Source organism: Balaenoptera musculus, chromosome 1 (genome assembly GCF_009873245.2).
Source record: "Balaenoptera musculus isolate JJ_BM4_2016_0621 chromosome 1, mBalMus1.pri.v3, whole genome shotgun sequence".
NCBI classification, from domain to species: domain Eukaryota; kingdom Metazoa; phylum Chordata; class Mammalia; order Artiodactyla; family Balaenopteridae; genus Balaenoptera; species Balaenoptera musculus.
The window spans coordinates 124091192-124105012 of NC_045785.1; the positions used below are offsets into that span (position 1 = coordinate 124091192).

Below are 13821 nucleotides of genomic sequence, written 5' to 3' on the forward strand. Positions count from 1 at the left end.
CGGTGGGAAACTGCCAGCGGCATCACAGCCACACTGCTGCCACCTAGTGTCGAAGGCCCTGAACTCCAGTCTTGGTGCGTCTGGCCTGGGAAAAGGCTAGGGATTGAGCTGTGTGCTGGGTGGCGTGGGACTCCAGTGCCTTCTGGGTCACACTACCCCCCAAACCTGGTATCTGGGGTATAGTACGGGGTGGGGGGGACCCAGTCAAGTGGCAATCTCTATGAAAGAAGCAGAGATGGGCAACAGTCCTAAACGTGGTCCTGTCAAAACCAGAAGATGCAGGACTGAGGTTTTTACGTGAACAAGTGGCCAAGTGTCCCACCTGCCACTGTCCACGTGGGCACCTCAGGAAGGCCTCAGGCTGCCGTAAAGCTAACGGGCCTGGGTCCAGCGGGGGCAGTTGGGGTTCTGACCTTCCGCACTAAGGACAGGGGTCCTCAGAAATGCTCTCAGCAACCTCAGAGTGTGTGGGGATTATGTCCTCGCCCTCTCCCCATCCACCTCCTTTTGCTCTCCTTTCTCTCGCTCAGGCTGAATCAAGGAACATCTGAATTCATGAATATGCAAAATATGGTTCTAGCTGCCAGACACCCTCCAAGGCTTGGCTCAGACAGTCACCTCCTACATGGTGCTACCCCTGACTCCTTCTAATTGGAAATGTTCACCTCCCTCTGGAGCCCACAGTTCTTTCTATAATCATTCATTGACTTTGCAATTTATTAGCCTCAGTCTCTCCCAGGTCTGTCCCTATATTAGAGTGAAAACGCTTTAGTGTTACTACTCACAGAGCCTAGCTTGGTGCCTTGCACACGCGGGATGTGCAGTGTCTGGTAGATGAATAAATAAGTGGACCTCAGTAGAAAAGAGGAAACGCACAGAATGCTTTCAGGAAGTGCAGTATTGCTAGATTGGCTTAGATTAAATCCTCGTGTATGTGAGCTAGTCTGGGATCAGCCAGTGAGGACTTGGGCGGGGGGTGGGGGCGGGTCTCAGGACTCTCTCTCTAGAGCCCAGCTAAGTACAGTCCAGGGGAAGCCCTCTCCAGCCCCTGGGTTGCAAGTCACTTTGCGGCACTCAAAATGCCCTAAGGGGTGGGGGAGGTGTGGCATCCTGGGCTATTCCAACCAAGAGGTAAAAGGTCCCTGCCCTGTTCCACCTTGGTGCCTACTAGAAGCTCAGGAGTATGGTCCCTTTAGAAACTAGACAAGGACAAGTGCTAGGAAAAGAATACATGCAGAAAACATACAATGCCCTCAGGTTTAGGAATGCCACCCAGTAGTGACAGCAGAGCCTGACTGATCTGCACATCTCATCAGCAGAACCCAAGGGTGAAACCACCCTCTGCTCCTTCCCACTCCCATCCGGAATGCAGACCAGTGGCTGGCACTCCCACAGGAGTTGCTGATGAGTTTGATCGCCGTGAAGGTAGCAGCCCCCAGGTCTCAGGAAGTCTTCTGTAAACTGCAGACCAGGGGACCAGCCAACCACTGGGTCTCTGCCACACAGCAAAGAGACACTGCCTCACTGAGAGCTAGCTAGACCCCAACGCAACACCACAAAAGTGATTCACTTTCTGGGATGGCTGCCTCATAACAGACGCAGGTAGATCTCCTCAGAATCTACCCTCCGCTGACCACCAGGAATTCCGAAGGCGGGGACAGGCCTGCACTTGGCTGACCTAATCACCCAAGCTGAAGGGCAGGCACAGGTGCTTCAAGTCACCACAGCCACCGCTCCAAGCCCACACATTCAACTGCCATCCCAGCTCCAAGGGAGAGAGCTCTGACATACAAGTCACAATGCGTGGCCCGCTTCCGCCTCTGAGGAGGTGCCCTCTGCCCCCATTCATGTGTCTTGCCGGCTGGCATCCCATCAGAGCTGTGCTCTAGACACATCGGATCAGCCCACGTACCCGGGCTTGCAGTGCTTCACATGCCCATTAGAAGCCACACTCAAAAGCTGTGCAAATGTTGGTCCACGGGTCACTTTTTTTTTTTTTCTGACTTACAAATTCAGAGAACATCAAAGATCAGAGTTAGAAATGATCCTGGCCACCATTCAATCCACCTCCTCACCCCCTTATCTTATTTTCCAGATGGCCTAGAGGTGACAGGGAGTCCCAATGACATGAGGAAGGTACGGCGGAGCCGGGCCGGCACACAGGTTGCTGACGCCAGGTGCAGCGTTTCTTCAAGTCTGTCTCGTCTTACACTGCTCAGGGCGGGGAAACAGTAGCTGCTGCCTACACGGGAGTATTCCCTGGAGGCCAGCTCATGGAAACAGTCCATCAAACATCACAAGCAGAGTCTATTCCATGAGGTTTTCCTAGGTGAGGGGGATTCCCTCCAACGATAACAGTATCTCTAGTCCCCAGCAGCGCTTGGCCCCATGGCCCGTTCAGGCTCAGTAAGATGGTGGTTTTATCCTAACCAAATGGATTTTTTTGTTTTTTTTAATTCTAGAAATGAAACATCTGGTATCTGCTCCTTCCTCCTGTCTTTTACAGTGGTTTCTCCCTTCTTATGAAATAGCAAAGACTCAGTCACGAGGGAGGCGGCCCCGTCCTCAGCCACAGCAGCCCCAGGTCTGTTGCGTCCGCCCAGCGGCCCGTGAGCTGTCCCTACTAGCACCAGCAGGTGGCGCCACCAGAGGCGAGGTCATAACCAGGACCCCAGGGCGCAGCGCCTGGATCTGGGGAGCTCGGCTCCTGGGCTCTCCTCTGGGGACCATTTAGTGTCAAACTGACGGCCCCACAGGGTCCACATCAACCACGCAGAAGAAGCGCCATCCTCCGAAGTGCACTGGGAAGGGCTCGCCTCCTGAGGCCTCCGGGACAGTGCGTGGCTGGACCCCCAGGGCACCGGTTGTGCAGAGGAGGAAGTGACCCATGCGGCGGTCTCCTTCTAAGCCGTGGTCTCTAGTTCCCCTCTACGGCTCCTTCCCACCTCCCACAAAGTCTCAGCCACACCTCCGTCGGCTCTGCTTTGTGCTCTAGATGCCTCTGGTCCCATCGCTGGGACCTCAAGGAACCCACGTGTGGTCTCACAGAGACACGGAAGTCACTTACAGACATTGTTTTCAGTGTTTTTTTCTGATGGCTGCACACCAGATGTTGCTCCCGGGCCCTCGGCACAGATGGTAACGGGCATCCACCCTCACGTCTGCTCCGCGGCTAAAACGTTCCCCTCTTCGATGCTCTGCAGCTGCAGCCTCTGACTCGCGAGAGTTCTGCTGCCTCGGCGGCTCCCAAAGCCAACCCCGGGGACGGTCCGCGCTGCGAGCAAGACCCCAGGCAAAGCCTCCTCCCCAAATAAGTTGACTTTGGCTTCAGCCTCTATGGCTTTGGCCAAGCTGGCTGCGTAACTGTCCAAGGACTTGTGCACTTCGGCTTTCACGTGAAGAATAGGGTTCTTGGCAGCTTCTGAGAGAGAAGGCAGGAAAAAGGTTAGCGAGGGACCAGGACCATGGCTATCCCGGGATAGACCTGCTCTTGCTTCGCTGCCCCTGGGAGGGGAAGCAAACCGAGGTTAAGGGTGTGGGTTCTGGAGTCACAGTCCGTAAGGTGACAATCCTTGACTCCCCTACTTACTATCGGGGAAATCTCAGAAGTAATTTAATCTAATGTCAGTTTCCTCATCTGTAAAGAAAAGATCATGGCACACCCCTTATGTCATCGGGTTCCCGTGATAATTAGACAGCTCTTCCTAAGGTGCTTTAGCCTAGGTCTGGCTCATAGAAACGGCTTGATAAACACTTTCTATTCATGACATTCAAATTTTTACAACTTTGAAAGAGTTCTCTGGTCTTTCAGCTCCCCGGAGTGTGTAATAGCTTCGGCTCTAAACTTCCACAAACCTGAGTGTGGTCTCTGTCCTCGCCACCCTCGCTGAGAGATTCCCCAAAGCCATGGAGAACCTCAGGACTGGAAGGACATTAAAGGTGCAGGTGCCCCTTCCCCCAGGATTAGGACCCCTGACACCTAAAGTGCACAGGAGGGAGGGAGGGAGGGAGGGAGGGAGGGAGGGAAGGAGGGAGGGAGGGAGGGAAGGAAGGAGGGAGGGAGGGAAGGAGGGAGGGAAGGAGGGAAGGAGGGAGGGAAGGAGGGAAGGAGGGAGGGAAGGAGGGAAGGAGGGAGGGAAGGAGGGAGGGAGGGAGGGAGGGAGGGAGCGAGGGGACCCTTCAATTTCACATCCAGGGCCTTATGACTATTAACCTCACTGCCTGTTTCTCTCCTGACATTTTGGGAGGAACGGCGTATCCCCTAGACCTCACGTTGTCTGCAGTAGGCAACTTCCACCCCACGCTCCAGGAGGGAAAGAGGGGAGGACCTCTGCCCTGCCACTCACTCCCGGGAGGACCGACATGGTCTTACACACGTGCCTGCTCCCTGCCCTGCGTGCGGAGAAGGCGCCTTTGGAACTGCCAGCCCCCAACACGTAGGCTGGATGGGGCAGGCTTGGCCCTATGCGGGCTGGGTAGATTGTGGAGGGCTTCAATCCATTTTTTTAACACGGGAGTAACATATTATAAAGCCCATGAAGCTGCTAATCCCAGCTCCGTTCTCGAATCCACTTTGCCCGTAAAGCAGACGAGTTGATATCTGCCTCCTCGACATCCATGACCGCCCCTCCATTCATCTGGAATCAGGGAGGGGGTGGTAGAGGAGATAGGACGAATTATGAACCTGAAACTCTGAGCCGGCCCGTATGTATTTTGGTACTCAGCATTTCTGAAGAATTTATATCTTAAAGTCCCTGGACTCTTCCACCACACCCACATCCGGCCATGTCGGTGGCTGTCCTCACCACCGGGTGGGATTCAGAAGAAAAGAGATTCTTCCATCTGTGGGCAGCCTGGATGGCTCCTTTGTCACTCTTCTAATCAGCATATCTGGATGGGAAACTGGACCCCAGGTTCCAGAGGCACCGAGAGTGCTGAGGGTTGAATTCAGAACAACTGGAGCAGAAAAACGTAGGGACTGGATTACAGCAGAACTCATTCCTCTCACGGGATCCCAGCGCCCCCGTCAGCTTCAGAGGCAACAGGCCAAGCAAGACGGCGGCCTTTGCCTCCGGTGAAGTCGGCGCACTCATTGGGCAATTACTTCCGTTTCCCACATGAGGAAGCTGAGGCTCAAAGAGGGCAGGTTCAGATTCATAACCACACATCATCCAGAAAGGAAAGAAACCACGGAGGGCTCAGAAACTGTTGTATCCAGTCGGGCAACTTCCTGAGGGAGGAGATGGGAACTGTGTGTGTCTGCCTACGTTAGGCCACTGCTTCCCAGCCTTAGACACTGCTTGCTCCGAGAGCTGGAAGCCTAAGGACTCAAGTGAGACCGGCAGGGTCGGGAGCGACACGGGGCTGGGCAAAGGTGGGAGCCCTGGTGTGCTGCAGATGGGAGAGGCTGAGTTCCAACTCTCTCTTAGGAACTTTCCTAAGATCCTCTCCTTTCCCCTGTTTCCCTGAAGCCATCAGTCACAGAAACCAACCTCTGATTTGTTCCACTTCATCTTCGAACGTCACCGAGCTCCGCCTCTTGGGTGGGCAAGTGTGGGAGGGAGGGTTGTCATCAGACGTGAAGTCTTCGAGCAGCATGACATCCGTTCCTAAAACCAAGGGCAGATTGTGCGCCTACAACAGGCAACACCAAGTCCTTCTCGCCACCTTTCTCGCCCTCGCTCACACGCCTTGCGTCCCTCTCTCCCCTTTCATTTATTCAAACCCACAATCGGGTGCAACCAAGTGCCCTGCAGCATTTGCCCAGGACACACACTGTCTCTCGTCCCATTTCAGGGAGTTTGCAGCCGGCCACTGGGGCTGCTTCAGACACACCAGAAATACAGCAGCGCTATCCAGGTGGACGGGGTACCTGCCACGGCGAGTGGACTCAGAAGTGATGAGTCCGCCGGACCTGGAACGGGGAAGGGCAGTCGGGCTCAGCGGAGGACGGGGCCCTATTAAAGGGGCTTTGTGTTCAGAGTGATTCTTCTTACAGTTTGAATTTCTATCATTCTAGTTAAGGTATGCTGTGCTAAATAAACATTTCAAACCCGAACGTGTAAAGTTCTTTGGGGGCCAAAAAGGGATTGAGAAATATGGCCCCCAAAAAGTGGGGAAAAGGCAGAAAGGAAGGAAGTCCTATGAGAGAGAGCTGGGCAGGCGGGCGGGGTGGGGCGGGCGGGACCAGGGTGGGGAAGGGCAGGAGGGCTGAGCAGGACCCGGACCCCACACCGGGGCAGGCGTTGGGACCAGTCTTGTTCTGTCTTAGCCTCCAGCTATCAGTCCTTCAAGGCCTTGGTGCTCAGGAAACTAGGAAGAAAGGGAAGCTGGGAGCTCCTCATTTGTTTTTGCAGAACAACCTGAAAAGGCGTGTTCCTCTAGCGGACTTCACAACATGGTGGTTAAGCACACAGCTTCCCAAATAGGACAGATCTAGGATCACAGGCAGGATATTTAGTCCCTCAGCATCCTTCCATGTCTACGAAATGGGGATCGTAATTCTCTCTACCTCACCGAGTTGTTGGGAGGATTCTGAGTTGAGACGTGTGAAGATGTGACACATCGCCTGGCACACAGCACGTGCCTCATCAGTGGAAGTCATCACTCGTGAGGACACAGATAATAAACAGCGGGGCTGAAGCTCACACCCCGGTCTGTGTGACCCCAAAGCCCATGCTCTTTCTTCTGCCTACCACAGGGGTCCCCAACCCCCGGGCCGCAGATCGGTGCCGGGCTGCAGCCTGTCAGGAACCGGGCCGCACAGCAGGAGGGGAGTGGCGGGCGGGCGAGCGAAGCTTCACCTGCGGCCCCCCCCATCGCTGGCATCACTGCCTGAGCCATCCCCCCCTCCCCCGTCCGTGGAACAACTGTCTTCCACGAAACCGGTCCCTGGTGCCCAAAAGGTTGGGGACCGCTGGCCTACGACACTGTCCCCTTACTCCTTTTTGCCTGGTCACCTGCTATTCACTCTTCAGGTTTTAACATCACTTCCTCAGAGAAGCTTTTCTAACACCGCCCTCCCCACCCCCGCCAAGTTCTCCCCCAACAGGGGGCACATACAACGCCGTTCCGTGTCGTCACGGCAATCGGCTTCCCCTTCCATAGCTCTCATCACCCTTATAACCCATATTAAAAGCAGAATTATTGAGGTATAATTCGCATCCCACACAACTCACCCATTTAAAGCACACGGGATGGCCGTCTTTCCCACTAGACGGAAAGCCCCGTGAGGGCAGTTTACCACTACATCTCCAGAACCTAGCGCAGTGTCTGCTCAAAGCAAGGGCTTGGCAAGTAAATATCTGTTAAAGGAATGAATGTCACTCTGCCTCTGGATCCCTGCTGGTTGTCTGAGAAGAGGGAGAGAGCCCGAGGAGCGACAGAGACCCTCCCGTCCTTCAAGTCACAGGAGGGACTCGGGCCTACAAGGGAGGGTGTTACCAGTGGTTCAACCCTCCGGGCTGCCAGTGGGAGAGCATCCTCAGGGAATGTTCTGCCCCTGGGGAAATGCTCCACGACAGGAGGCCTGGTCTGGGTCCCTGCCCACGGCCGGTCCCCCCAGAATTCCGTGACACAGGCTCAGGCCAAGAAACACAGGTCAAGGCAGAGAGGAGTTTTCCAAAGGTCCCGGCAGGGGAGATGGAGGAGCAGGGAGGGAAATGCCCACAGACAGCCTGCTGTAGAGGTCCAGGAATCAGCACCCTCCCTTCACGCCCAGGACGTGGACAGACGGCAGCCCCGGGACGGGGTGCTTCGTCAGCTCCATGAATGACTGACGTAGCGAAACCGACAGCCTCTGCCCACGAGCCTCTCATCCAGTCATGAGCTGGCAAGCACGGGGTGTGGCACTTGGGTCCCCAGAGCGGCCGGCAACAGACTGTGACATCACAGAGCTTGCCGCTGGGGGGAGGAGTCCTGGGCCTGCGCCATCCCCTGGGCAGCAGCTACAGGGAGGGTCTGGAGAATGCTGGGGGAGATGTGTTTCTTTGGGGAGACCGAGTTCCCCATAGGCAGGTCGCAGGGCATCTAATGATGGTGACAAGGTGTCCGACCTGGTCGGAACTGCCCGAGATAGAGGGACGGCTGCCCCAGCTCACAAATGGACAAACTCGAAGGTTTAGAAAGAGACTGAGCAGCTTGTCTGAGATAACACAGTTCTTAAAAGTCAATTCGAACTGAGTGAACTGATGAGGATGATTATAATTTTTGTGACTTTCTGTTTGAATTAAAAAAAAAAAAATCCCACAAGGACTCAGAGGCAAAGAATATACAAATCAATTTTCACTGCAAAGTAAAGGAACTGTTACAGTGGAGGATTACTGGACTGAATGTCAATATTATGACATAGTATGAGTGTGTTTCAGGTTTGGTAATTGCAATCATTGTTGCTTTTGTTGTGGTCATCCATGTACAATGCTTCCTGTCAGTCTATTTATCTCTTGTAAAAATAAAATAGTGTGTGTGTGTGTGTGTGTGTGTGTGTGAAAAAATTAAAAAAAAAAAAAAGTCAATTCGAGACTGAAAACCAAGCAGGTTGACTCCGGAGCCTGCACTGGACGATGGTTATTATAATTCAAGTAACAACTGACAATCATTTAGCACTTTAACTTTTCAAAGGCTTTCACTTAATTTGAATCTCACAACAACCCTGCATGGCAGAGAGAACAGGAGCCGAGATCCCCACTGCAGAGAGGAGGAAACTGGGGCACAGAGATGCTGAAGAGCCGGGACTGGACACCCAGACCCTTGACTCTCGCCCCTCCACACCCTGGGAGACGTCCCTCTCCCCACCAGCTCCCAGCCGGCAGGCACTGGGGAAACGCGACAGGTGAGGGGCTTACCTGAGTCCTGAGAGCAGCTGAAGCCGGTGTCCCCTGTGCTGCTGCTGTTCCCCAGGGGCTGCCCGCCGGCCATGAGCGCCGTGAGGTGTGGGGACAGGCCCAGGTCTGCAAGGCAAGGTTGGCACTGACCGCACCATCCACGGCCCGCCCCGTCCCCAGGGGCCTCACCTCCGCCCCCGTCCACTCTGTCCTCCACGCGCTGAGGACGCGAAGCTCTTGGCTGCCCTTCCTTCACTTCGCCCCTTGTTCCTACCCCGGGTAGCCTGTGACAGGATTCCCTGGGTGCCCCCAGAGGGGACGCGCTCGTGACAAACGTCAAACCCCGACAAGGCAGGTGGGAGAGAAAACGAGGTGAACAGTCCTGGGAGAAGATCTTCCAGTTAAACACGGGTGTGTGTTTAACTCCCGAGATCCTACCTGAATACTAAACGGGATGTTTTTTGAAGAGGCCGAAACCCCCAAATGGAGAGGATGTTTGTAAGTTGGAAGGCGGGGGGGTGGGCAGTGAAACTAGCCCAGGAAAGAGCCGAGGCTGGCAGAGGGGGAGGCCTGGAAGGAGGCCCCCAGAAGCTCAGGAACTGGAGGCCCGGAGTCTCTGCAGGCAGGTGGGGCTCGATGGAAAGTCTCTATGGGAAGCAGTGGGTCCCCTCCACTGCTGTTCCCAGTTCGGGGTCCAGGCTCCTGCCCCCCATGTTGGCAGGAGAGTGGGCAGAGTGAACTGGGGGACTCTGGCCTTAGCGACACCAGGCACATGGCAACGTGGCAAAAACCGAGGGAACAATGAGAGGCTACACAGTTACCAGTGGGAGCCCCGCCCCACTGCCTCACCTAACCTGGGCAGGAGACCAGAGACCCCGTCCCCAGGGAAATCCAGCCAGCCAGAGAGAAAAGCCCCGCAGACCCCAAGAGCTGGGCGCCCCGTGAGACGGCCCAGTCCCAGCACCGCCCAGGGCTTCCCGACGGCTTTCCTGGGCCGACTTATTAACCGTGAGGGGCAGCGGAGATCACCAGATACTTAAGGAAAGGCACTAGCAGAGATGGGGAATTAAAAAAGGAAGGGAGGAAGGAAAGAAGGGAGAAAAAAGGATGTCTCGGGAGACAATGCAGGGAGCTTAAGAAAACAAACAGAATTCTAATTGGGTGCCCTTAGAAAACTGAGAAAATAATGAATCCATGAACAAAAGAGCTGGAGGCCATAAAGACCATGGAGTTAACAAAAAAGGCACTCCTAGCAATTAAAAAAAAGCATAGAAAAGTCAAACTCCTCCCATCTCATGAGGAAGACCTACCTACCTGCTACGAAGGACCTGCCACGAAGGACCACCAGCGTTCCCCCCCCCAGCAAACCTACAGACAGGAGACGCCTCCACCCTGTACCTTCATCCTAATTCTTCTGAGGGGACAAAGCGACATGACACACATGCTCTCCTTTCTCCTTCAGAGCCACGGAGGAAATGACAGGGGCTGGACCCGTGCAGTCAGAGCACGCTGCCCTCAGAAGCTCCCTGTCATGACCTGTGGGGAGAGCACTTGTGCAAGGAGCCTTCCCCTGTCCTGGGGGTTGGTGTGGAGGTCTGGGGCCAGAGAAGAGCCCGAACATGATCACCCACCTCCAGGATCCTGGCCTCAGAATATGACTATGTCTCAGCTGCAAGCCCGGCTTCCGCTGGGGGAACATCCACTGCCAACCGGGACGGCTGAGGCCACAGTGGGTTCTGGACACCGTCTCTGAGGCTGCAGTGAAAGCCAGGCACAAGTCCTGGTCTCTACCAGTGGGAGAAATCACTGGAGCCAGACCAATGCGGCTCGGCTAAGAGGTGTGGCAACAGGGCAGCCAGGAGGCAACTCTCTATTCTGTGTTTATCCAGCATTTTACCACTGGAGAGTGGACTCAGTTACCCTGAGTTTTTTCACATGCAACAACAACACATCTACTGGGCTGGGCCCAATCCAACCCCTTTCACAACATTCTTTTTAAAAAGAAAGAAAGAGAAAGGCACAAAACGACAGGCACAGGAATCAGATCAGAAGCCCGGAGTGGCCAGAAGAGTCATGAGTGCCTTTGAGAGGCTAAAAGAACAGAGTGCGATTCTGGGGTGACACTGGCACTTTGAAGTAGCCAGAAGACCTCTAGGTGGCACCAGGAAGGGAACTTGGTAAAGCAAGGCAGGAAAATTCAAAGGCCCCAGGGTCTCCTTCCTTCCCTCCAGCCCAGACCTCACAAGGGCCCTGAGGTGGGGCATTTCCTCTGAGCAAATGGGAGTCAGCGTCCTTCTCTGCAGAAGATAGCTGGGAAGGCTCTATGCCCAGTTCCAGGAGCTTCAAGCATCACATGAGTGCAGCATTTGGAGAGGCTGCCCTCCCACCACGCCCAGGCCTCCCTCGAAGCCTGGGTGGGGCTGCTATCTGGGCTGTCCACCCCAACTGGGCTGGCAAGTGACAGAGTTACTGGAGAATCCTGTGGCCCTTTCTCCTGAAGGCCCCTTCTTTGCTCCGATCACCTGTAGCCATCTGTCAGCTTTGGATTTGTAGTCTGGCCTCCCGAGACCAAACGTAAGCATTTAGCGCACCTTTCAGCACTAGAATCAATGTCCACTCCAGGGTTGACCTACCCACCATGAAGTGGTCCTGCCTGGCAAACCCCAGGGAGGCCAGAGGTCTCAATTCCTAGGGGAGCCCCACGGGAATCTGCTGATGAGACCTCACAAGCAGAACGTATTGTGATGGCCTGGTGACAGCTGGCACCCAGGGAAAACCTAAGCTGCTGCACTTCTTCAGTTTGGGGCTAACAGAATGAGAAAACCAAAATCCATGGATTATGACTGAAATCTACGTATGAAATAAACATGACTGCACGTGTAAAACTCCTGGCATCCCAGAGTCAGTAGGAAAGCTCCAGCTGTGTGTGGAATGCCACTTCACTGCACCTGTGCTCACAAGCACTGTTAGGAAAGTTTATAATTCCATGTACTGAATCCTTTGGTGAAAACTTTGCAGATGCCTATGCAAACGGAGAGGAACAGAACCGAGACAGGGCCCCCAAGCCTTTTCTTGCTGGCTTTGGAACCAATCTTAACCATCCTTCTTTCGCTGTGCTCACAGGAGAGCACGTGCATTGTCTGAGTGGGAGGGAGGGGGCCTGAAGCAGGCTGGGGCAGGGAAAGCCCACTGGGGTTTAGGCGTCTGCTGCAGATGCAAGTCATGCCCACAGAGGGCGCCAGACCAGGGTCCGGTCGCAGCCCACAGTCCCTCAGCCAGAGGGACCAGGGATGCGAGGTGGAGGGCAGAGTTCTCCCTCCTGACCAGAAAGGCCGTGGGCATTCCTGGCATGGCTGGAGCAGGGCGCGGAGCTGGGGTGGGCACTCTCTTTCCAACACTCCTGCTGCTGCTGCTGCCCACCTCCTGAAGTCAGGACACCCCGGGAAGAGGCAGCAGGGGTGCCCCCAGCTCCCATTCAGGGGCAAGGCCAGCAACTCAGAACCCATCATCCCACACGCTCTTCAGCCCAGACACATCCCACAAGACTGCTTTTCCCTCAGTGAGGAGACTTCTCACTGCCTTGGACTTGCCAACCCAACCACAGCTGGTGTTTTCCGCCTGTTCTCACAGCCTCAAAAACTCTTCCAGGATCATCTCAAGTGGCCTGCATGGACAATCTTGGCCCCCCAAAGCAGATGTTTCTTTCTGTTCTATCTACCCTCTCCTCCTCCATTCTCCTTCCTCATTGTTTTCCCCTCCTCATTCTTAACTTCATTGGAATCGAAAACATTTAATGTTTTTTTTATTTTTATTTTTTTGCCCAGAAGGTAAGTGATTTTACAAAATCTGAATAAGTTAATCAGTGAAATGAAACCAAGCCCTGAATGTACTCCTCCTGGCTCACAAGTCACACTTGGAATCATGGTCTGGCCAGTGGCAGGGGGTGGGCATTTCAGGAATTAAAATACTGGGGTCCTGAGAGATTTTTTTTCTCCTATAGTCAAAATAAAAAGTCCCAGAATTCCTTCCTTTCTCAAGAAGGAACACTCCATCAGTCCCTGAGATAAATCAGTGACATTGGTTTGTTTAACTGCCACATGGAAAAGACTCCTCTCATCACTACCACTGAATATCATGATAATTAAGAGTTGTTATTTCTTCCCACTCTCTTGGGAGGGTAGGTGGAAGACCTATTTCCTGAGGAGGAAAAATTATCTCGAGCAGCGTGAGCTGCCCAAAGTCATCTGGCAAGAGACTAGAACTGCAGTCTGAACTGGCACTTTCCTTGAATATGATCTGATAAGTGCCCTCAGAGTCTCTCTTCCAACAGCCTGTCCAGACGACAGTCTCCCTCAAACAACACAGTCATAACTGCAGGGGCAAGATCCACCAGTGCATGCTACAAACAGTGGGAGCCTCAAAATATCTCCTATGTTGTACTCACTAATGACAATGGAAAAAAACGGTGAATTTACAGTGGGGAAACCTGGCAGATGCCACCTTAACTGTAGGGACTGAAAGTACTCTCCACCAAATTCATACACTGAAGCCCTAACCCCCAGTGTGATGGTATTCAGAGGTGGGTCCTTGCAAAGGTACTGAGGTTTAGAAGAGGTCATGAGGGTGGGGTGCTTATAAGAAGAGACCGGAGAGCTTGCTCTCTCCTGTCCCTCTCCCCAGCCCTCCGCCATGGGAGGACACAGCAAAAGGACAGCCTGGAAGAGGGTCCTCACCAGAACCCAACCATGTTGCCACCCTGACCTCAGACTTCCAGCCTCCTGAACTGTGAAAAAATGAATGGCTGTGGTTTAAGCCATGCAGTCTACGGTAGTTTGTTGTAGCAGCCCAAGCTAAGACATCAACCGAGAGATCAGGGTAAAAACTAGCTAGTAAGAAGACCTACTGACATATGTGCCCCTGGCATGCTCATTAGGAAGAATACATCACCCGCCCAGCCTGCCTGCCAAAAAGGTATTACCTCATTGTGACCCTGAGAACA

The 13821-nt window shown here is 54.0% G+C and overlaps 1 protein-coding gene across 2 annotated transcripts in view; it reads right to left on the reverse strand.

The window, feature by feature from the left end:
* Positions 1 to 3075: 3075 nt before the first annotated feature.
* Positions 3076 to 13821, reverse strand: part of GPR161 (G protein-coupled receptor 161) — a 47296-nt gene continuing 36550 nt past the window's right edge. For both annotated transcript variants that reach the window (XM_036852967.1, XM_036852976.1), the window contains exons 4-6: positions 8844 to 8948; positions 5493 to 5609; positions 3076 to 3421 (exon numbers count right to left, since the gene is read on the reverse strand). In XM_036852967.1, the coding sequence (XP_036708862.1) occupies positions 3156 to 3421; positions 5493 to 5609; positions 8844 to 8948 (488 nt within the window). In that variant the 3' untranslated portion in view covers positions 3076 to 3155. The remainder of the gene's footprint in view (positions 3422 to 5492; positions 5610 to 8843; positions 8949 to 13821) is intronic.